Here is a 24,013-nt window from a genome sequence, read left to right on the forward strand (position 1 = left end):
AAAAGCGCAGAATGGCCAAGAATTTAGGGTGCCTTCCTTTTGTCATTTGTAAAATAGTGATAGGAACATCAGCCCCTATGCCAGGGACTGTCTGAGCTGAAAACCCCACATAAAATCAGCACCTGGCGGAGAACAAGCATCCAGAGTTCTACAGACATCAGCACCACCCCTCTGTCCCAGCCTCCTAGCTGGCCCTGTCAGACATGAACTGCATTCCAACCCCCAACCACACTCTTCCCAAAAAGTCTGACCTGCAGGCCCCTCACACTGGCCTCATCTAAAACACAATCAGTAGTGAATCCGGGTTTTGTGGCACCTTAAAACTTATACCATCTGGAGGACCTTTTAGAAAAAAAGAAAACAAACAAAAATTTTACTTTTGCAAACTGTACAAAAGCAAAGACCAAGCCGACACAGTACCAGGGTCCCTTTCTACTGCTTCTGTCCCCTCAGGATTCTCTACCTCCCCAACCTGCCATGCACAAAACATGGGGGTCCCATCTCAGCTTCTCCCTCAATCCCACTCCTAAATCCAGCCACCAAATCCACTGCATTCCAGGTCCTCCAACTCCACCGCACCTGCCTCTCCTGCCCATGTCCAGCATCACCCTAATTCAGACCCACAACGCTGGTGACAGACTCTAAATCTGTCCGTCCACCTCCAATCACCCTTAGAGACAAAGTCTACGTGTCCAGGGGTGCTAGTCTCTCTTCCCGTCTCCTCTGCTTCTCTTCTTCAGACACATCCTCCTCCCGCCCTCCTCAGTGAGGCCGTCTGTCACACTGTTCTTCCACCTGGACTGCCAATCTTCTGTCACTCAATGTCACAATCAGTGCAATGGTCACCTCCCCTGAAGCTTCGCATCCCCAGGGGAAATCCATCTCTACTTCCAAGAAACCCCTACACGATTTCACCAGTCCAGCTGTGATGGTGCCTGGTCATTCTGCCTGGTAGTATGGTTATCTGAGAAGCACAATGAGGCAGCAGAGAATTCCAAAGAGTCAAAAGAACAAATGTACCTTTCTGGGTTGGTCTACCCCCTCGGCCAAATGGGACTGAGAACACCTGCTCTGCTAGCCTGCAAGTTTTAAATGAGATGAAGACCAGGAACACACATGAAGATCCAACATGCTCAGCTGGGCTCAGAACCTGTGGCCAACCTCAGCCCTATCATGAGCTGAAAGTCCCCAGTAACATGCCTTCTCATACCACAGCCACTGTGGATCCTTCTACACAAGGGCACAGGGGCTCTCTTGGCTGCAAAGATAAGATTTCTCCCGCCTGTGACAAGGATCATCTCTCTCCAAGCCTTTCTTCACATATAAGCTGTAGTACAGTGTAAAGACTGAGAACATGTTTTACCAGAAATCTTTTTTTTTTTAAAGATTTTATTTATTTATTTGACAGACAGAGATCACAAGTAGGTAGAGAGGCAGGCAGAGAGAGAGGAAGGGAAGCAGGCTCCCCGCTGAGCAGAGAGCCCGACGCAGGACTCGATCCCAGGACCCTGAGATCATGACCCGAGCCGAAGGCAGCGGCTTAACCCACTGAGCCACCCAGGTGCCCCCAGAAATCTTTTTAAAGTATACACAGTATGATCACATTTTTGTTGAAAAAAACTTTTTTTTTTTTGCCAACGCTTAGAGAAAAAAGGACAGGGTTAAACACAAAATGTCAAAGTGGTACTCTTGGTAGAGGTATTTTATGATTTGTATTCTGTACTTTCTTTAATCGGTAAGCCCTAAACTAATTCTAATTCTAAACTAATTCTAAACTAAACAAGTATTGCTTTTATTTTTAAAAAGTGCAGAACTGGGGCGCCTGGGTGGCTCAGTTGGTTAAACCTCTGCCTTCAGCTCAGGTCATGATCCCAGGGTCCTGGGATTGAGATCCGGGTTGGGCTCCCTGCTCAGCAGGGAGTCTGCTTCTCCCTCTCACCTTCCCCCCACTCATTCTCTCTTTCTCTCAAATAAATAAAACCTTTTTAAAAAAAAGAATAAAAAAGTAAAAAGTGCAGAACTGGTATAACAAGGTAGCATTACTTTTTAATAAAAATATTTTCTCATTATTTTTTCCCTTTTCTTCTTCCTATTCAAGCAACTAGGCTGTTCTGATCTCATTGCCTTCAGGAAAGGTATAGTCTGAAACTGAAAACGAGGATTAAAAAAAAAACGATGAAGAGCCTGGATCCCGGAGCCAGACTTCTTGGGTGCACCACATTCTAGTGGCAAGAACCTGGAGTTGGTATTTGACCGTTTTGCACCTGATTCCTTGTCTGTATAATAGGGCAATAGTCACCCTGTAAATTTTTCGTGAGAATTAACTGAGTAAGTATACAGGAAGCATTCAGAACTATGTCTCGCATACAGTAGGCACTAGTTTTATAAGAAATCTTTTAGGTGGGATCCTTTTCACTTTTTAGTTCTTGAGACTCGGCCTGCAACATTTCAGTGATCCTGGAATACGAGTTCGCTTCCGATGCTAGATACACAATCCTCAGACTCGACCTCTGACATCTGCGAAAAATCTCTAACAAAACTGACCCACTCCAATTAAACCAAGAACTTTTAACTGTAGAATCCAACTTGGCAGTTCTGTTCTGCAGTCTCCTGAGGGGTACCTCTTCTGGTTTCTGCTCCTGGAGCTGCATCATGTATGTTATCCTGATGCCATAGATTAATCCTCTCCTGATGTTGCATTTTTGCCCTTCAATTTCTACTTCACACGTAGAGCTTACACTTCTAATCTCTCAAGGTCAAGGTCAACAGCAGGCAGAGCACAGACCAGTAGGACAATGAGGAAGCCAAGAGCACTTATGTGCTGTGTGTGCTCTCACATGTTGCTTAACCTCTCTGAGCCTCAATCTCTTCAACTGCATAATGAGGATGCTCATAGGAAGCACCTAGCTAATACAGTTGTGAGGAGCCAATGAGTTAAGCCATGTAAAGTGCGTCCATTAATGTTAATGTTAATGGTCAATGTTCTCTGGAAACATGCCAAATAAAAAGACACTAGACATAAGAGGCCAAATATTCTGTACGATTCTGTTCATATGAAATATCCACAGCTGGCAAATCCACAGAGACAGAAAACAGATCAGTGGTTGCCAGGGGCAGGGAGAATGGCGAATGACTGCTTAACGGGTACAGGGTTTCCTCGCGAGGTCACGACAATGTTCTGGAGCTAGGCAGTGATGATGGGAACCTAATGCCTTGAGTGTACTAAATGTCACTAATGATCAAATTTTTAATGTGAACTCTACCAAAAGAAAATCATTTGCAAAAAAAAAAAAAAAGTCAATAATGTTTCCTATTACTTGAATTACTACATGAACAACTACTCCAGCAGGAAACCTACTGGTTCCCCTGCATGGCAGAAGTGACCCTTGAGCTCTCTCAGGCAGGAGAGGGAAGACTCTGTAGGAGCGAAGAGAGTGTTCGGAACAAGCCTCACAGATGTGAGGCCTCTGAGACGCACCCTGAGAGATGGCCGGACCCTTCTGGGGCCAGAACTGGTCAGCGAGGAGGGGAAGAGCCCAGCAGAGGCGCGAAGGTGAGAAGTCAAGCATGGGGAGCGGAGGTTGGGGGGGACCCAGAGGACCAGTGGGGTGCACCCCAGGGGCAGACCTGCGGGAAAGTGGACGTGGAGCCTGAGAAGGATTTCAGGTCTGGTTCCGACGTTTACTAGCTGTGGGATGGGCAAAAATGCTCCTGCTGAGCTTTCTGTAAAGGAAGAATGCCAGTCATTATCTCAGAAAGGTGCTATTGGGATTAAATATGGCACCAAACGTAAAACACTACATGAACGTAAGGGGTGTGATGCCGTGGAACGCTGGTTCTCAAACTTGGCTGTACCGCAGAATCCCCTCAGGAGTCTTAAAAAACCCTGAAATGACCGGGTCTCTGGTGGTGGTAGGCCGGCTGTAGACCGGTACCTCAGCAAAGCCAGGGGGGCAAGCAATGATGTGCTGAAGGCTGGAACACAAGGCAAAACGGCCCCCCAGGGTGCAGATGATGGAGGAGCCTGAAACCCCAGGCTGGGGCCCGTGGGGAAGGGGGGAGGGGCAGTCCTGAATCCTTGAGGTTGGTCAATAATGCTGACCGTGGGCTACCACGGCAAGGCTGAAGGTGTTCGTTCTCCTTTTTATGAGGGACAGCAGGTGTGCAGGGCGCCCCACAGAGCTTCTAAGGAGGGTCCACAGTTTTAACCACTTCATCCTCCCCGCAATGGGCCTTGAACACACTACATGATCCCGAATTTTTGTTGCTGTTTTTCACAAAGAAATGAGATAACACAGGTCTTGTCAGTCAAGGCACTGCAGCTCTCTGGACAAGTCACAGGCGTGGAAGAGCTCTTCCCTGAAGTGAGTTGATAAGATACATGGCGGGTTCCAATCAGGTACACACAATTTTCTTTCTTTTAGAAGACAGCGTGTAATTTTTTCATTTTTTTCTTCAGGGGTCTCAGAGGAACAATCCACCTCAGCTTCTAGAGCAAAGTTACAGACTTTTGGACTTCCAAGCAAAATAAATCCCACAGAGAACCCTGATGATGTATCCTGAACAAATACTTCCGACCTAGGCCTCCCTGCTCTCCCATTACAATATCCCGCCATCCAGACCTCCCTGTCTCAGCTTTCACCCTGGAGAACCCCATGGGACCTGCCGCCACCAGCTTGCGGGAATGAATGGGGGCCAGTTCCAAGCCAGTCTGAGCCCCTCCCTGGACTCTGACCAGCCACCCTCGCCGCCATCCTCACAGCGCAATGTCACTCAGTACACACGGCAACCAACTGAGTAGGTGGCTTGGACCTCGGGCCTCAGGCCCTGGTAAGCAGGAGCAATAAAAGGACTACGGCCAGTGAAATGCTCTGTATCAGGCTGCCAGCGTGCTCTGCAGGTTAATAACTAACCCTCATAAGCCTTTTACAGTTTCCTGGGTCTTTCCTGGATGAAGCCCACGTCCATTTCATGGCCAGGCCAGAGGGCAGGCAGTGTTTCTGCAGGGCCCGGGGAGAACAGGGGCTGGCGTACAGAAGAGGTAGAGGAGTCTCAGAGAAGCCGAGAGGCCTGCTGTCAGTTGGCCACGGAGAGGGGAAGCAGCCAGGAGGGCTGCGTGCAGGCAACCGCTCTTATTACACACTAATTACTGCTCATTTGCCACAGGTGAGCGGCAGCAGGCTACAAGGAGCAGCAGTGAATGTTCCAACGCACACAGGGAGGACCTACCATCCCAGAAGGCAGCTCTGGGCCATGTGGCTTCCAAGGGCTCCATTAGGGGCATAACCCAGTGGTTCCCAGTGCCCCACCATCTGCCCCATCTCCCTTCTCTGAAGAGTTCGTTGATTCTGCTCCCTAAGATGTCTGCTGCTACCTCCAGCCAGGAGATGGGAAGGGCTCACTGGGGGCCTCCCAGAAAATGGAAGGGAACCCAAATAGGAGTGACCTAGAGAAAGGAAGAATCCAAGGTCAAGGGAGACGTTCAAAACCAGTGTCAAAAGAAGTATCTGGATGGCTCGGTCGGTTAAGCATCTGACTCAATTTTGGCTTAGGGCATGATCCCAGGATCATGAAATTGAGTCCTATATCAGGGCTGCATGCCCTGCTTAGGATTCTCTCTCCATCTTCTGCCTCTCCCCGCCTCCCACTCTCTCCTCCTCTCTTACTCTCAAAAAAAAAAAAAAAAAAAAAAAAAGTAAAGGAGCTAATGAAGAAAGAGGAGTTAGACACAGAAGAAAAAGAAATGACGTTCTTTCATCAAATATACTGAAAACTTTCCAGAGATGAGGAATTTGGACCTTTTCAAAGAAGCAACATCCTGTGGAAAATAGAGGATGTACGGGGTCACTGGTGGGGCTTGAGCAAGGAGTAGGAATCTTGAATGGATTATTTCAAGCCTCAGTGCCTTTGCATATGCTGATCTGGCCACCAGGAAGGCTGTTCTCCCATTTGTCTTCAAAGCCCAACTTTCTCTCTGGGATTTTCTGGTTGACCATTTGTCCCACTCAGTCCCCCTACCTTAGACCTTTTTTTGAGCTTAAAGTTCTCTATGGCACTCTTCACACCAGGTGTAATAACTTGTCTCCACCCAAGCTTCTTCAGGACAAGGAACCTTCTTATTGTTCTGTGTGCCCAGAGTCAGATGCGTCAAATAATGCCAGCTCCCTGTACCAAGAGCACTTCAAGGTAACCAAATATTGAGGATGCCATCGACAAAATCCAGAAAGTGAGAAACTATTATAGGACACACCAGCAAATAAATGACCCCCAAAAGGAGGGGGGAGGTGAAAACTCTAGATTAAGACCTTTAAATTGTTGTGTAGAGAAAATGGAGAGATGTTGGTCAAAGAACACAAACCTTCAGTTAGAAGATGAACAAGTTCTGGGAATCTCACATATAGCAATGGTGACTATAGTTAATTATAATGTACAATATGCTCGAAATTTGCTAAAAGTGGATCTCAGAAACTCACTAAGATACACGTGACTATAACTGGTGAAGCAACAGTCATGTCCATTAGCTCGATGCACAGTAACAGCTTTTACTATTTATACCTCTATCAAATCACCAAGCTTTACACTCCAAACATATATGATTTTTATTTGCCAATTATACCTCAACAAGCTACGGAAAAAATATTTTGAAAACAATTTTTAAAAAGCTCTAGATAAAATATCAACCAAATGCAATGAAAGGACCTTGCTGACAGCCAAACAGGACAATCTGAACACTGACTAAACATCTTCCGATAACCATTTTCTAGGTGTTTTACTGTATAGTGGGTCTATTTATAAAAACATAACCCTCATCTTTTAGAGATGTACACTGAAGTGCAAGTTTGAAATTACATGTTTGGAGTTTGTTTTAAAATCATCGGGAAACGGGGCACCTGGGAGCTTAGTCAGGTAAGTGTCTGCCTTTGGCTCTGGTCATGATCCCAGGGTCCTGGGATCAAGGCCCACATTGGGCTCCCTGCTGAGCAGGGAGCCTGCTTCTCCCTCTCCCTCTGCTGCTCCCCCTGCTGTGCTACCTCTCTGTTAAATAAAATCTTAAAAAAAAAAAATCATTGGGAAGGGACGAGGTGAGGATACAGATGGCCATTAGTGTGGCCATATTGATGGATGAAGCTTGATGATGGGTACTTGGGGTTCATTATGTGGTTCATACATGGGGTTCTCTCTACTTCTGCATATGCTTAGAAATTTCAATAATAAAAACTGAAAAAAATAGACATCATTGAAGTGCAATCTACAGATACCTACAATTCCTCATCAAAACCCACCAGTGGCAACTGACTCTAAAATTCACACACAGCAAAAGTGAAATCAAAACGTTAATTCCCCACTTAGGAAGGAAAGGCCTGCGTGGGAACTCAGAGAGAAGTGTTCTCGCTTCCATGACGGTTACCTCAGAAGAAGGCGACACATGGGAGACAATCTCATAAAGACTAGCAGGGAAAAAGCTGAACACAACAGGAGAAACAGGACAACTAAAAAAACAGGCAAAAATCACAGAACAAAATCTTCTAAGAGGAAATATGGTTATGGTTCACAAACACAAGCAGACACACCCAACCTCATTACTGACTGAACAGTGAAGACCACGGTGACTTTCCTCGAACTCCCACTAGACTAATAAAATAAAACAAAAAAAGCTGCACAGTGCCAAGTGTGGAAGAATGGATTTACAGACGCTTTTATATGCTGCTGGGACTCTGGGAAAACGGATTTTTGTGTGATCTTAAAAGGCCCTGTGCACCGCCCTCCCAGCCAGTCCACTCCTGACTAGATACCCAGGAGAGACGCTTGCTTGCATATACGCACCAGGAGACTCATTCCAGGAGGTTCAAAGCAGCATTTTTTCCCAACAGCCCCAAACTGGAAACATCCCAAATGTCCACCAGCAAAGGACAGATTTCAGCAGATTCATGCAATGGAATTCTAGAGGAATAACAACTAGGGTGAACGCATCAATATGGACAAATCTCATGAACATGGTATTGAAAAAAATCGATTTTTATAAAGTTTACAAGCACACAAAACAATATATCATGTGGATAAACATACAGATGCAGTAAACCCATAACATAGAAAAGGAAAGGACGAGAGACATTGTATCAGGGGAGTGGAAGGGCGGGAAGTGTGGTCAGGAGGAGCATCGGGGCTTTAACCGCATTAGTGATGTCTTTGTATTATTTGGTTTGTTTTTAAATATTTTATTTACTTATTTGAGAGAGAGCAAGAGAGAGCACGAGCAGGGGGAGGCGCAGAGGGAGAGGGAGAAGCAAACTCACCACTAAGCAAGGTGGGGGTTGGGGGGTGAGGCTCAATCCCAGGACCCTGGGACCATGACCCGATCCAAAGGCAGATGCTTAATCCCGACGTCTTTGTTTTTAAGCTCGGGCATTCATGGTATCGTTTTTCTTTAAGCTACTCCTGACATAGTCTTTTGTATTTATACTTTCAGCACCAAAAAATTGGAAGACCGACGACCTGCCACATGGAGTAATTCAGACAAAAGAGTGTCAGCGGAGAGACATAAAGCAGATAACCTGGGACGATGACCAGCACAGAGCAGAAGAGTCTCAGGGGAGAGAACGCCAGAATGGAACCAAGAGCGGAGCGCTGGGGACATCAGAGTCTCCGATGGCAGTGCCACTAGTGAAGAGGCAGGACTGAGCTAGGAAGGCCTAGACCTGCACGGAAGTCCATAACCTGGACGATGGATAAACGAGATGCAGGGTCAGCCTGCACTGGACTACTACTCAGTCCGAAAAAGGAAGGGCACTCTGACGCATGCTACGGCACGGATGACCCTTATTGCTATGCTGGGAGAGGAGTCAGGCGCAAAGGGATAAATCCTGCACGACTCCACTTACAGACGATAACTGGAGTAGTCAGATTCGTAGAGACAGGAAGTAGAGGGGTGGCTGCCAGGGGCTGCGGGGAGGGGGTGGACCATTATCCTTTAACGCGCACAGAGTTCCAGCATGGAAAGATGACTGGAGATGAACGGTGGTGACAGCTGCACAGCTATGTCAATGCACTCTGTGCCACCGAACTGGATGTTTAAAAATGGTTAAAACGGTAAATTTTATGTTACTTACACTTTATCACAATTAAAAAAAACAACAACCCGTAATTCAAAGTGGTTGTCACTGACCAAGCACGGAGGTGGGAGAAAGGAAAAGCACTATCATGCCAACCTCAACCTGCCTGAGCTGAGGTCAGGTGCGACAGGGACGACAACAAATGGAAAAGAAATGGGCGTGGAGGAGACACGACAGGGCTGAGGGACCCCGGCGCCGCAGGCCCCCATGGAACCGGCGGTCCACGTCCCCCCAGCTGGGCTGGCAGTAGGGACAGTCCTGCATTCGAGACCAAGCTCGGTGCTGGGAAACAAGGAAGCTCCAGATGATTCCACAGGGGGCAGAGCACCTTGGGGATCGTATCTTCTAGTCCTTAGCTTCCACAAGGAAACGCTGGGCACTCGGCCAGCTATGACTTTAGGGAAAAGACCCAGAGAAATGACAGACAGGACCCGAGGGCCAAAGATGCTGAAAGGCGAAGACAGCAGGTTTTCCTGCATGAAATTCTGACCTGTCAAATCACAAAGGAGCTCCCAGGAACACACGTTTCAAGCAGGGAGGCCGAGTGTGCCCAGCATGGCTGGCGGAAGAGCACTAGAAAATGAGTCAGAAATCCTAGATGCAATTGAGACTCTACCACACTTATTACCTGAGTGGCCCAAGGCCACATGCTAGCTGAGACCACGTGTAAACAGGATAATAACACCTTCCCGCACAGCAGCAATTAGGCGAGTGACACAGATTCTGCAAGCCTAAGGGGTAGGGTTGCCTATCAGAGATGATACCAGGTGCTTTGCATATCAGCCGTCAACCCCAAGACAGGGAGAGACAAGTATTAATCACGTCACGTCACACACACACAGACTGCAGGGAGAATGCAGTCTAGAGTCGTCACAGAAGAGGGCACCAAATGATGAGGGGTTTGTCACAAAGGCTTGGATGGGAGAAAAAAAAAATCTACACCGGGTTTATGCGCACGTATATGAAAACACAGGGATGGAAGCTGGGCGGCAGGATGGGAATATGCAGAATGCTTTTCTGTGTGAGAAGTTCAGTGTTGTTCTATGAAGCACTTTTTCAAGATGTAGGCTACTTCTGACCTCAGTGTTGAAAATTTACGGCCATCAAACCAGACTGTCCTCCGGGCGGAAGTGTATTCAATGAGCGTGCCTGAAAGCTGCAACTTGGGGGAGGGGGACACCTGGCTGGCTTGGGCAGAAAGTGTATGACTCTTGGTCTTGGGGTCGTGAGTTGAAGCTCCACACTTGGGGTAGAGGTTACTTAAATAAATGTTTTTTAAAAAATTTAAAAAGCATGTAAATCTGATTTCTGGAAACCCCAACTAGCCTGTAAAGGAGGCTCAGAGGTCCCCATCCACCTCAGGAGCCCTGGGACAGTCTCAGAACCCACCCCCAGCAAGGCCTGGTCCTGCTGTCAGAGAGACTTTCCAGACCTTGAATCTCTCCTGACAGTCTGAGCTTCCAGCTGGAGTCTACCTTCACTAGCTATGTGACGTGGCCAAGTGTTTGAACCTGTCTCCTGAGCCCCGATTCCCCCTCTACAAATCAGGGATAACAGCCATAACACCATCCAAGTTTTTGTGAGAATTCAACAAGCCAATCCCTTAAGCACTTAGCACAGACCAGGCACACAGCAAATGCTCAGTAAGCCTCAGCTCTGATTAGCTCAAGACACACATCTGTGCTTTCAAGGTTCCTCACTCGCTCCTTTAAGATTTAGGGACACAGCCAGAGCTCTACAATCCTCCTCTACTCCAAGGAGCCCAGAGCCCAGGAAATGGGGTTTTCTGGCTCCAACCTCCACGCATTTACACCTACTGTTTCCTCTGCCTTGACACCTTCTGACCAAATCTGCAGCTGAACTCCCTCCTGTGCATCCTCTGGGACAACCTGATGTCACTGTGGGCATCAAACCATCACCAGCCCCACCCCACAGATCGGCTGCTCACCCTCCGCCCTCCTTCAGGTGGAGCTACCAGTTATGTATTCAACCAGGTTTCCCCTTTGAGATCAGAATGATCTCATCCCTCGTGGATCCCTCCCCAACGCTCCGTGCAGTGTAAGTGCTCAAGGAGCCCTTGTTGACTGTTTACTACGGGTACACAGAAACACTCTGGGAAACAATTAAAAATAAACCAGAAATAAAAATCAAGCAGGACTAGTGAGGTCAACCCCACTCTAGAGAGAAGTCAGAGGCGGCAGAAAGAGACCGGGGGCATCAGGGCAGAGCGGGCACACCTGGGACGATGCAGGCTTCCCGCCCATCTCTGCCAGATCGGCTCCCGCTGGTAGCTGACCACGGGCATCACCGTCACGGTGAGAGGACAGTGACCACCCAAAGCAGGTGTTCAGAACACAAGCCCCCAGACGTGAGAGAATTCTGCGGCTCCATCAGCAGGGCCTCAAACCTGGCACAAAGCAGAGCTGATGGTGGAGCGAGGCTCTCCAAGGATGGGGAGCCTGCTTCTCACTCAGGCAGGGGCAGTACATAGGTGGACAGCTCAGAGGGCAACCAGCCCTGGGTGCTCCCACCCCAGCTGAGGGTCCCTGGGAACATAAAGGGGGGCCAAGAGCCTCTACCCCCAAGGGACACAAACTCAGGGCCTGTGATCCCTATTCAATGGTGCCGAAGAGGTGGACTTTCAATCAACCCACGCAAATTCATCATTTGGAGTATATATTTATACCTAAATACAAAAAGAAAAAAAAAATACAGATAGATATACACCACAGTTTTAACTGTTTATCTCTGATGAACTTTTAAATGTTTTCACTTCTCTGGGTTCTCTGCATTTATTTTCTAGTCTTTCTGCTTTAAGCGTGTTGTAATGTGAAATGAAAGTAGAGGCCAAAGACACACACCAATCTGAAAAAAAAGGAAAATAAAAAAAATCCAGCAAGATGAATCTGCCTGCCCCCAGCTGCACCGGCCAGAGAAGGAAACCCGAGTGCCCACAGAATCAGGTGCCCGCTGAAGGGAGCACTCCAGGCAGAGTGGAGGAGGCTGGGAGCAGGGACCCAGGCAGTGGGCAAGGAGGAACACCTGTTTTGAGGACAAATTGTGGGTGGAGGATTTCTGTGGTTACTGAGTGGATTTTTTTTTAAAGTCCCTATGCAAGAATTTAAGGGAAAGTACCCCCCCAACCCCCAACGAGACACACACACACACACACACGCACACGCACGCGCGCGCGCACTGACCTTTCGCTATTTCAAAATTAAACAGACCTGTGCCTTCATCCCTGAGGTGCACTAGGGAGAGAATTCAGTGAGATTATGCACGTGAAAGTGCTTAGCAAGTTAATATTTGTTCGGTCCTGGATCAGCATAGGGTCACGTTACTGGCACGGGAAACGCTGACAGACGCCGCCCTCCCCCATATTAACACTGACAGTCCAGCAAGTGTGAAACCACAGTGCGATAGAGGTCACGTCTGTATCCCACTTGGGAAGGATGTTCACCTCTCTTCTTCTCTGACTGCCCCCGCTCCCACTAGCCCTCCTTTAAAACAAAGTTATTTCTACAAATACATAAACTTAGACCCAGATAGGGGTCTGAGGTACCACATGGCCTCATTCACAGGCTGGGACTGGGGAGTCAGCACGGGAGGACCACCTTGAGCCAATATCTTCCCTCAGGGGCAGGAAAAAGTAAGCCACCCAGAGGCCCAGGATGAGGCAAAGTGTTACAGAAGTCAGAACCCTGGGAGAAGGTGGAAATGAGGAGCTGCCTTCCTCCATTTTCTGGGGTGTCCTCAAGGGTCCCCCGTTTCACCTACACCAGAGGGTGAAGACCTCCCAGCCTCCACACCAGGCCCCACGAGGCCTCTGCCCACCCCTCTGCCCACCACTCTGCCCGGTCCTGCAGGCCAGGCCCTTGTCAGCCCTCACCTGGGCCACTGCAAAAGCACAACTGCCCCAGCCTCACTCCACCGCGACAAAAATGGGCTCCCTAAAGCTCAAGGCTGACACGGCCAACCCCCCGGCTCAGAGACGACCATGGCGCTAGCGTGCCTACATAGTTCTTTTTTTTTTTTTTTTAAAGATTTTATTTATTTATTTGACAGAGAGAGATACAGTGAGAGAGGGAACATAAGAAGGGGGAGCAGGAGAGGGAGAAGCAGGCTCCCTGCTGAGCAGGGAGCCCAATGTGGGGCTCGATCCCAGGACCCTGGGATCATGACCTGAGCTGAAGGTAGACGCTTAACGACTGAGCCACCCAGGTGCCTCCCTACAGTAGTTCTTAACGCACGGCATGGCTGCCCTCTGCTCCCCGTTCTACCGCCGGTGCTTTTCACAGGGTGTGAAGGGACCCTAGCCACCAGAATCGCCTGGGATAGTTGTGAGAAGTCCAGCTTCCTGAACCACTCAGTCAGAAATGCTGGGGGTGAACCCTGGGAATTTTAACTGGAGAGAAAAAGAAAAAAAAAAAGTCCCGGCTGCACTCTGGAGTACACTGCAGTTAGGGTACCATTTTGCTGGGGTTTCCCATTGTTGGGGGAAATGGGTCCTACTCCCAACAGCCAGGAACATATCCCACCCCCTTTCCACGGTCGTGGGTCAAGACTAGGGGGGCGGTCTTTCTACCACTGATCCTACCCTCACCTCCCAAAGGCTAGGCACTCGGGGTTCGCATAGTAACCCATTCCGACTTTTCACTGAGTGACTAAAGGGAAGTTGAAGTCAGTCTCCATGCACAGGCCTTGGTTTCCCATACGCACAAAGGATGGGGTGTGTTGTCTAGGGTCCCTTTCAACTCCAAAATAAGGCATACGATCTTTATGTTCTATCACGTGGACTCCGCTGTATCAGAGATTCTAGCTCTAAAACTGTAATAATTTTGCATCTAAGGTGGGGGGTGGGGGTGGGGATATCCTTTCTGCATCTAAAGTGAAACAGGTCTGCTAAGCCTCTGCCTTCCACTGAGGTCTTGATGTCAGGTCCTGGGATTGGCCCCACACCTGGCTCCCTGCTCAGCCAAGAGTCTGCATCTCCCTCTGCCCGCCTCCCCCCCCCCACCCCCGTGCTCTCTCTCTCCTTCTCTCACATAAATAAATAAAGTCTTAGAAAAAAAATAGAGTGAAACTTTCAAAAAAGCATCTCTCACATCCCATACATCTTAAATTTCCACAAAGAGATATTTAGCCTTCCTGCCACAGCTTTTTGGGATTTTTCAGGTCCATCACTAGACATGCTTCCCAACCCTTTCCATAGGCCAGAGAGAAGGTGTGGGAGGTGTGTGAGGTCAAAAGCGACCAGGGGCCTGCTGTGTGCTGAAGCTTTGTACACTGTTCACATAATCCTGCCGACATCCCCATTTGAAAGACCAGGAAATCGATACTCAGAGGGCCTGAGCAGCCCAAGGCTGCACAGCCGGCCGGCCGGCAAGACTTCAGCTCGGCTCTTCCGAAGCTCTCCCTACTTGCACCCACCACAGCGGGTGGGTGCTGAGTTCCAGATTCGCTGAAAGCCAATCGCACCACTCCAGACCCAAGAGCCGTGCCCTCCAAGGCATGGCGGGAGTGCTAACCAGCCAGTCGCACACACATCCTCACAGCTTGCTACCCAGAGCTGCTGGAAGACTGTGCACGCAGGGGAGGGGGGAGACAGGGCTGAGCAACAGCCGCACGAGCAAAAGCAGCAAAAGCGATGCCAGGGATTTAGTCAACAGAGAGCTAATATGAGTCAACAGCGGGTGCCACTGCCAAGCACACTAATGGGATCTTCAGCTGCATTAATAGAAGGCAAGTGTCTGGGGCAGGCCGAGGGAGTCCTGCCCCGCTCGGACCAGACCACACCAGAGGGCCGAGCGGGGCCAGGCAGCTCCTAGGCGAGGGAGGCAACGCCTTCCCAAGCAGGGCCAGGTTTTCTGACATAGAGTGGCTCAGGGTGCCTCTCTGGGCTGCAGGGCGAGCCAGGGACTCCCCTGGAAGCGAGGTTTGCACAGCAAGCCCGTTTCAGGCTACACGGTATAGAGGGATTTTTTTTTAAAAACCCTTTTGTTCACATTTTATCAAAGGTTGAGTAACCGCAGTGAAGGTTAAAAACAGGCAGGCATGCTAGGGGGCGCAGCCCGCCAGCAGACAAGGGGGTTTGGAGGCCCTGTTGGGGGACTGCTGAAGGTGATCACAGGTGCTTCTTCCTTTATTACATATATATAACCACAGGCCACGGATTAGCCCAGGAGTGGACCTGACATAAGGAGTATTCTAAAAATGCACAAGGGACGCAGATTGGAGATCCTACCACCGCAAGTGTCAAAGTCTCTGGGAAGCCCCCGTAACCTGCCCATCCCCCAGCACCCTGTTTGGGTGAGCTGGTCCCCACCTCATCATATCACAGAGCACCACTTAGAATAAAACGTGTTTCCACCTGTGTTTCCCGGGAGCCTCTGGGCCACCCGTCGTTCGCCTTTGCACACAGCACCGTGCATGGCCGGCGTGGTCACACCGAAGGCGCTTCTGGGGTCAAGTCAACCGCAGAACCTGTGTCCAGATCAGGACGAATCAAACGGCTGATGACAATGCATCACCCCTGTTCCAGTGCAGAGCAAAGGAATTCTTGAAGCTAACACCACCACAGGGTCTTAATGACAAAGGAGCCATAGTCAGCCTGGCAAGTGCATGGGGTGCCTGTGGAAGTGACAGGGGGCCAGGAAATCCAGCTTAGGGGTATGGCAGCCAACGGTGAATCCTATCTGTGTGACAAGCAGGGCAACACCAGGGTCTAGGAAGAGGTGAAAACCAGGAAAGCAGAAAAGGGGGACCATGGCAAGTGCGGCTACATGCCCAACAGGACAGCACAAAGCGTGAACCCGGGGAAATGCGTCTTAGGAAGGAGCACGCGTGCTACAGATCCATCCACAAATTCACTGGGAGCCTGGCGCTAACCTCGTACTGGGGGAATTAATTACAGCAGCCAAAACTCTGATCTGGGAAGACTAGCGCAGGAGATTGTATGATGCAGTTCTAATATCTAATAAATCTTTAAATCGATGAGCCGTGCCCACTGGTGGTTTTTCTTGATCATTCCTCCCTGAGGGCTCACATGACAAAAGCCTGCATTTTGTCTTTGGACAGGTGGCTATACATAGGCGTGTGTCTGTATAAATAAAATTTGGGGTTCGCTCTGTCACGTCCTAAAAGCATCAAGAAATCTGCCACCATTAAGAAAACCCGGGGAAGTCTTTTGGCAAGCAACCTTTCGTAAGGTGGAGAAACCTTTCCGGATGTAAAATATCCCCCCTCCCCCACGCTCGGTGAGGGCCCCATCCCAACCTGTTCGCTGGGGTACCGGTCTGGGTTGACCCACCACGCATGCATTTGGCTCAGTCTGCATTTTTCATCTGAGAAACCCCACTTAAGCCTGTCGCACAAACCTGACAGAAGCAATACATTTTATAAACGAATCATCCCTGGAGAACAGACAAGAAAATCCTCTAGGAGCTCCGTCAAAGTTCTCAGGGAAAGCATTTCTCTCCCCGATCCGAGATGCAAAATACGCCACATCCTCTCCACACACCAGCTGCCGGGCTCTCCAATCCTCCCGGCTCCTGGGGCCTCCCCTCCCAGCTGAAGAGGAGCTGGAGAGCCTCAGTCGTGGGGAGGAGTAACATTTTAATGCTATTTTAAAGACAACAGCTCTAAGCACAGGAACATTGGCTCCTTTTCCCTGAATAAAAAGGCCCCACAAGGGTATTATCATAACAAAACGATATTCTATGGAGAGCACTAGGAGGCACAAAAATAAAATTGCCATAAATTGAAACTGTCTCAAAATTACACCTAAGGCTGCATTAAAGTCCAGGCCAAGCAGCGTCGGATTTTCCCATCTAAAAGCCATGCAGGTTCCTAGTTCCCTCCTACTTTCCTCGGGAAGCCTAAAGAATTTCCCACACCCGGGAAGGCCTACATGTTTCCTTTGGAAGTCTGGGTATGTTCTTTTTTCCGCGTGAACCCCTCGGAATGATCGGTGACATTCATCTAAAAGCTCCACCGGCGCTGTGTCCTCAGTCACACCCAAAGATTCCCAAAGGCACCGTCTGCCGCAGCGCCGGGTGCCCAGTAGGCGCCCATTAATGTGCGGATTTGATTTGATCACATCTGGCCCCTTCGGGCTAGAAAGCTGGACGCCTTGGCGGGGACAACAGCGCCAGCCTAGCTCACTGCTGGAGGGGGGCGGGGTGCAACCACCTGTGGGCGGGTGGCCCCGCACCCGGCGCCACCGCCCGGCGGGGGGGGTTCCTCGGCCGCCCCACGCACTTTGCCCGGGGTGCTGGTGGGGGGCAGTCCCGCACACAAGGCCCAGTGGACGTCCTAGAGCCGACTCCCAGCGCCCCAGCAAAGGGCTCTGCCGGTGCAAAGTTGGCCGGATCCAAGAGTCGACTGTAGAGTTAGCTCCCAAGTCCCCCAAATCCCTGCGAAGCGGAGGGCTGTTAAGGGCTTTGCGATTTGGGATGGAGCAGGGGTGGGGGACATCGAGGGGGTCGGAAGAGAAATGGTCCTCTAGATTCCCTCCCAAACTTGGGGCACCTGCTGGGCAGCAGGGGAGGGGGCTTCTCCTCCCTGCCTTCTCGACAAGGCCTGGTGGCGACTTTGTGGGGGCAAGCAGGCCACCGCGGGGCAGTCTCGCATTGCTTTGGGATTTTTCTAACCAATAACCCAGCACCAAGAAGGCCCCCCTGGAACCTGGGAGACGGAAGGGGAACACTGGTCACCCGCGCCAGGGGGCGGGGACTCGGGAAGAGGGGACTGGGTGAGCGGGGGAGGGAGTGAGGCCCTAGGGACGAGGTGGGACCCAGCAGCGCAATGTCCCAAGACGGGGACACGGGCCACCGAAAGGGCTCCAGAAGAGACCAGGACGGAGTGGCTCCAGAGGGAAGCAGGGAGAGGGAGTGCTCGCAGGAGAAGGGGGAAGGGATCCCCGGAGAGGGGCAAGAAGGGCACCCAAAGAGGAACACTGGGGGAGGGGAGCTGTCCGAAGGGGTGCCAGTGCCCCGGACCCGGCCCGTCACTCACCGGCAGGTCCACGCTCACTTCGGTCCCGTCGAGCAGGAAGACGCGGCAGTACAGGGTGGCCTTGGCAGCGCCGGCGGCGGAGATGTGCACGGCCGCGCCGCCCGTGAGCAGGGGCCCGCCGCCGGCCGGGAACACGCTGCCCCCCGGCGCGGCGGGCAGCGTCGAGGAGGCGGCGGCAGTGGCCGGGCCCCCCCGTGGCCCCCCGTCGCGCTCGTCCCCCAGCCCCGCGGCCCCGCGCCCCGCCGCGCCCCGCGCGTAGCGCTGCATGGAGCGGCGGCCAAAGGTCCGGCGCAGGAACCGCAGCATCCTGGCTGGGGGCGCCCCCTGCCTCCGCCCCCTGCGCCGCCGCCGCTGCGCCGCCGCCTGGGAGCGCCCCGCGACGCCGTCAGTGCCCGCGGCCGCCTGCGCCGCCTCCCAACGCCTGCGGCCCGGGGCTCGCTCCCGCCGAGGCCGAGGCCGCGCTCCAGCTGCCTGCGGGGCGCGCCGGCCCGGCCAGCGCCGGCCGCGAGTGGCCGCGGGCGGGAGGGCGCGCTCGGGGCGGCCCCGGGGCCGTCCCGCCGCCGCCGCCGCCGCCGCGCGCTCTCCCGGGCCGGCGGCCCGAGCTTGCCGCTGAGGGGCCGCTCCCGACAGACGGCCGCGGGCGGCCTCGGAGCTGCGGGGGGCGCGGGGCGCGGGCTGCGGGCTGCTCCCGCGCCGCGCGCCGGCCGAGGGCCAGCCGAGCAGGGCGCCTGCGTGCTCCCGGCGCGCTCGCTCCCACTCGCCGCGCCGCGCCCGGGGCCAGAGGAGGCCCCGCCGAGCGCCGGCTCCTGAGGCGCCTTTTCCTGCGCCCGCAGCCCCCGCCTCCCACCTGGGAGGCTGCACCTCCAGCCGCCGCCGCCGCCGGGACTGCAGCACGCCCTCCTCCCTCGGGGCTGCGCCGGGTAATTGCAAACCGGGGCTGTGCTGCCCCCTGCCGGCCCGAGCGCCCCCTGCTGCTGTAGGTGTGCTCACGTGTGTACACGTAGGTGAGCACACACGTGTTTCCGGCGCCCTGAGCCCCGCAGCCCTGCAGCCCTGCAGCCGCCTGAGGGTCTCCCCTTGCCTAGTGAGGAAAGCGGGGCTGCCTGCCCTGCGGGAAGCCTTGTCCCAGAGGCCCAAGAGGGAGGGAGAGAATAGCGTTCAGGGAAGGCCCTACTGAGCCCTCAGTTTCCCCTTTTGGAAAAGACGAGGGGAACACTAGGTGATCTACAGTGTCCCTGATAAATCAAGTTCTGTCCGTTTAAGATCTCAGAGCTGGAAGGGCCCTTTTGGCCATTCCAGTCCAATGGACTCCTTCCAAGTAAGAAAACTGAGGCTGGGCATGGAGTGGGGAGTACTTTTCCAACTGACTCCACAAGAAAAGAAAATACTTTTCCTCAAGAAGCTTGTGTCCAGTATTGATGCAGAGGCCTGCACAAATAACTAGCCATAACTGGAAAGGCCGGTTAAGGTCAGAGGCAGAGAGAAGTGTTTATAAACAATGCCCCTCAGGTATAGGAGTTCAAGCTCTGCTTAGGGGAGAAGTGGGTCCTCCAGTGTTGCTGGAAGGAATGTTGGGGAAGACCAGGTTGAAAGGAGGTCAGGCCTCTCCAGAACAATAACACTGCTATTTTTTTTTAATTTTTATTTATTTATTTTTGTGTGCCTGACACTGTGCTAAGTAAGCCCTTTGCATTCATCATCCCACTTAATCCTGGGAATAACTTGGTTCTACAGCCGGTCTTAGCCCCATTGTACAGAGGAGGGAATTGAAGCTTAGAGTGCTTAAGAGACTTGCTCCAGATTTCATGGTTTACAGGAGCTCATTTGCAGGACTTCAGAGCTCCTAACCACTGCCAGGCTGAGGCATGCGGCAGGACTGGCAAACAGTGAAGGTTCCTGAGAGGTCTGGAAGGAGGCAGTGGCCACAGCGAAAGGGACAGAGAAAGAGGGAGGGATGAATTCAGGCAGCATTCTGGAAATGGACATTGATTGAGGATCAGATGATGTCTTAGGTGATTTCATGGGTGATATTTTCATTAATCCTGGCTCCAGCCCTTCCAGGCAGTTCTGTTTATCCTCGTGTCTTAGGTGGAGTTTGGGGCTTAGAGGAGTAAGATCCTTGCCTGAGGTCTCAGAGCTCCCGGCCAGCAACCACCAGTGCCTTGACTTGTTCAGTAGTGTTCTCTGTACGCTCTCTAGGGCTCTACCACAGTGACACTGTCCTGTGCGGGGGCATCTGCAAACAGCCTTTAGATACGTACTCCGCTCCCCTTCCCCCAAGACTTCACTTAATAGAATACCATCAGCAAGTTGGTGTTCAGAAGTAGCCCCGTGTGCTTACTGGTTTCTAAGGACAGCTCATTTCCCGCTGGGTAGCCTAGAAGTACTATAGTAGACTGAGTAATGGCCCCCCAAAGATGTCCACATCCTGATCCCCTTTACAGATATAATTAAATTAAGGAGTTTGAGGTGGGGAGATGATCCTGGATGAGCCAGGTAGGCCCAATCTAATCGCAAGGGTCCTTACAAAAGGGGGGCAGGAGGGTCAGCATTAGAGTGATGTGACATTGGCAGCAGGAGTCAAAGTGATGGGTCCAGGGGCCAAGGAATTCAGGCAGCTGCCGGAAGCTGGAAAAGGTAAGGACCAGATAATCTAGATATTCCAGAAGAAATGCAGTCTTTGATTTTAGCTTGTAAAAATCCATCTCAAACTCTGGCTTCCTGAATTTTACAAGAGTACATCTGTACTATTTCAAGCCACTAGGTTCACGGTAATTTATTTCAGCAGCAATAGGAAACAAATACAAGGGCAATATCATGTCCTAGCAGAGCCGGTGCATTTACAGTTTTCCAAGCCACGCCTCCATAGGGAGCGTCATTCAGGTTGTGATTATTGGTTCTCCTTGTCTCCCACCAGACACCAACTTCTGGAAGGACACGGCTTTTTCTTACTCATTGTATCCCCACCTAGCACCTAGATTGCTGTCTGGTAAGGAGTGGGTGCTCAAACAAACAAACAAACAAAACCATTTGTTGAATGACTTCAGGATCTCATTTCATCGTTCTGTGGCCCTATGGCAGCATAGGAATTGCTCTTGCCTTTTAGAGACGGGGAGAATGAACACCGGAGTACAGCCTGAACTCACATTCCCGTCTCCCAACTGCAGATCCCACGTGGCGCCTGCTACCCACAGCACTGCGTCATTGAGAATTCCGTGGGGCTGCCACGTGGCTTTAGGGTACCCCCATCTCCTTTGTATCAGTGCTGTCACCCACTGGATCTCATTCAGTCCTTGTCAGTAGAGTGATTCAAGCACTCTTTTCTCTACCACACTGAGCAGAAACAGAGGCTCAGGCCTTCCTTTGATTAAATTCCATGTCACTCAAGTTTCAACCTGAGAATGTCAACATTTGACAAGGCAGTTTGCATTTTGTCTGCTCACGGTGCTATGTATCTCAAAATAACGATAGCTCTTTCTTCGTCTTGCCTTTTGGACCTAGAAGTCTCCGTCCCTGTTAGCTGAGGTCTATAACCAGCCCTTCCAAAATGTTCATTGCCATTTCTCAGCCCTCCTCTGTGTTCAGCACCAACAGGCTGAAACTGCACACGTATCCTGTTTGCCAACATATCAGTCTTTGAGGAGCCCTTCTGTCCGCAGACCATTATGCAGAACCCCCCGTGTTTTCCCTTGCATTTCTGTCTAGAACCATATTGGGCTGAAGTTCCCCAGAAACGGTGGACACTCAATGCCAGGTCCTTTCCTTGGTTATCACTAGTAGCTTGACTTTCTCAGTTTCCTGGGCAGTATTTGGAGTCTGGTCTCTAGAGTCACCTCCTTGCCTTGTCCTCATTAAAAGTCAGCTCCCACTTCTTTACCCACTTCCTCAGGTCCACGAGAACCCACAGTCCTTGCCGTCACTACTCCACACATCCCGAGTCACTACTCCACACACCCCGAGTCATCCGCAAACCTCGGAGAGCTCCTCATGCACTCCCTCCCTCCAGAGTAGTTTTACATGTTAATTAAACAGCCCTTAGCCCTGTCTCTAAGGAACTCCTTTCACAAATGTGCCATTTATCCCTATCCTTTGTTTCCTGGCTCCTTTCCTAGACTCAATAAAATTGTGCCCTCATTCCATCAGACTCTTTTCTTCATAGAACAGGATTACGCTCCAGTATATGTTCCTATTGACTCCCCTGTAAAGTTTTCCCTCCATAGGCATTCACTGAGACCTTACTATGTACCACAAAGCCTTCCCTACCCTTTCTAGTGTTTGGTAAATGCTTCATCTTTCTGGTATTGTTCCATACTAATGATGGCTAGCATTAATTACAGACTGTGTAGTGGGCAGCTGCTGTGGTTTCTGCCAGCCTACACCTGGCTTGTTTGGGTTACTTTGCAAATTACTCTACCAGCACTCAGAGTCCTAATGGTCTAGGTGAAGCTGACCCCATCCCCTGCCTCAGGTTTGGCGCCTGATCAGGCTTGGCTAATCAGAGCACTGCATTTCCCAGATGCCTGTTACTGGCTCAGAAATGGGCAGTGACCTAAGTCAGGCCAATGGAGGTCAGTCCGGGACCTCTTGTTGAGATTGTTGGGAACCGGCAGTGTTATGCCTAGACAAGCTTGCTGCTTGCTGTGGGCCCACCTTGACACCACGTGGGGAAACCCTGAGGATGAGAACCATGCAAAAAAAAAAAAAAAGAAGCAGAGCCAAGAGATGGAGAGACATCAATTTCTAGTGTCTATTTGACTTTTGACAACCTGGATCCAGCCATGCCTGAAGCTACCCTCTGGAATTTATAATTTAAGTAGTAACTCAGATTAGAATGATGATTTTCCAGATCCCAGATCTTTCCTTTTCTTTATTTGCTCTCTTTCCAATGTATAAGCATTGTTTTGTTGGTTTTGCCTTGTTTTGTTTTTATTCATTTGAGAGAGACACAGAGACAGAGACAGAGAAGGCACAAGCAGGGGGAGAGGCAGAGGGAGAGGGAGAAGCAGACACCCCGCTGAGCTGGGAGTCTGACGTGGGGCTCCATCCCAGGACCTGGAGATCATGACTTGAACCAAAGGCAGACGCTTAACCATCTGAGCCACTCAGGCCCCCCATAAGCATTGTTTTGAATAGACATTCACTTTGTTCATACTTTAAAGGACTCATCTTCAAGCAAATAATTAGCAAGGCAATGCTTATCACTGAATTGTTAAGAAATAAATGGCAAGGTGCGCCTGGGTGGCTCAGTGGGTTAAGCCTCTGCCTTTGGCTTGGGTCATGATCTCAGGGTCCTGGGATCGAGCCCAGCATCGGTCTCTCTGCTTGCCGGGAAGCCTGCTTCCACCCCACCTCTGCCTACTTGTGATCTCTCTCTCTGTCAAATACATAAATAAAAACCTTTAAAAAAAAATGGTGAGTTAACAAATCATCTAAATTTTTAGATATAGGAATGGCAATGACAAAAGGACTCGGTGACTACAACTGAGTCTCTAATCCATATTTTTAGCCAATCCTTTTCCCTCTCCAGATCATATTCCCAACTTCCTCCTCAACATTGAATCCCTAGATCTCCATTCCAAATATCTACTATCCAGCCCTCTGTCTAGACTCAAAAGATAACATCCGGAGAGAAATCAGAGTGTCCCCCACTTGCTTGATACCAACCCTAGCATGGGTTTCCTGCCCCTAGAGGCTATGCATCCCGCTTTGGGGAAACCCTGTGGCTCTGATGTGACAGTCCTAATATTCCGATCACAGATACATATAGCAGAAAGGGGACTTTTTTTTTTTAAAGATTTTATTTATTTATTTGACAGACAGAGATCACAAGTAGGCAGAGAGGCAGGCAGAGAGAGAGAGGAGGAAGCAGGCTCCCTGCGAGCAGAGAG

General features: G+C 50.8%; 1 protein-coding gene and 1 long non-coding RNA gene across 7 annotated transcripts in view; one reads left to right on the forward strand and one right to left on the reverse strand.

Annotated features, from left to right (window-relative positions):
• The window catches only part of EPB41L4B (erythrocyte membrane protein band 4.1 like 4B), a 124,912-nt gene extending 105,885 nt beyond the window's left edge, over positions 1 to 19,027 (reverse strand). For 3 of the 6 annotated variants that reach the window (XM_047699822.1, XM_047699821.1, XM_047699820.1), the window contains exon 1: positions 18,126 to 19,027. In XM_047699822.1, coding sequence (XP_047555778.1) covers positions 18,126 to 18,431 — 306 coding nt within the window. In that variant the 5' untranslated portion in view covers positions 18,432 to 19,027. The remainder of the gene's footprint in view (positions 1 to 18,125) is intronic. The other 3 variants (XM_047699823.1, XM_047699824.1, XM_047699826.1) reach the window with 2 other exon arrangements.
• Positions 18,933 to 22,238, forward strand: LOC125083374 (uncharacterized). Its single transcript, XR_007122255.1, has 3 exons — positions 18,933 to 19,045; positions 21,043 to 21,114; positions 21,232 to 22,238. It is a non-coding gene; the product is annotated as an uncharacterized LOC125083374 (long non-coding RNA).
• Positions 22,239 to 24,013: the final 1,775 nt, after the last annotated feature.

This window comes from Lutra lutra, chromosome 13 (genome assembly GCF_902655055.1).
Source record: "Lutra lutra chromosome 13, mLutLut1.2, whole genome shotgun sequence".
Classification (NCBI taxonomy): Eukaryota; Metazoa; Chordata; class Mammalia; order Carnivora; family Mustelidae; genus Lutra; species Lutra lutra.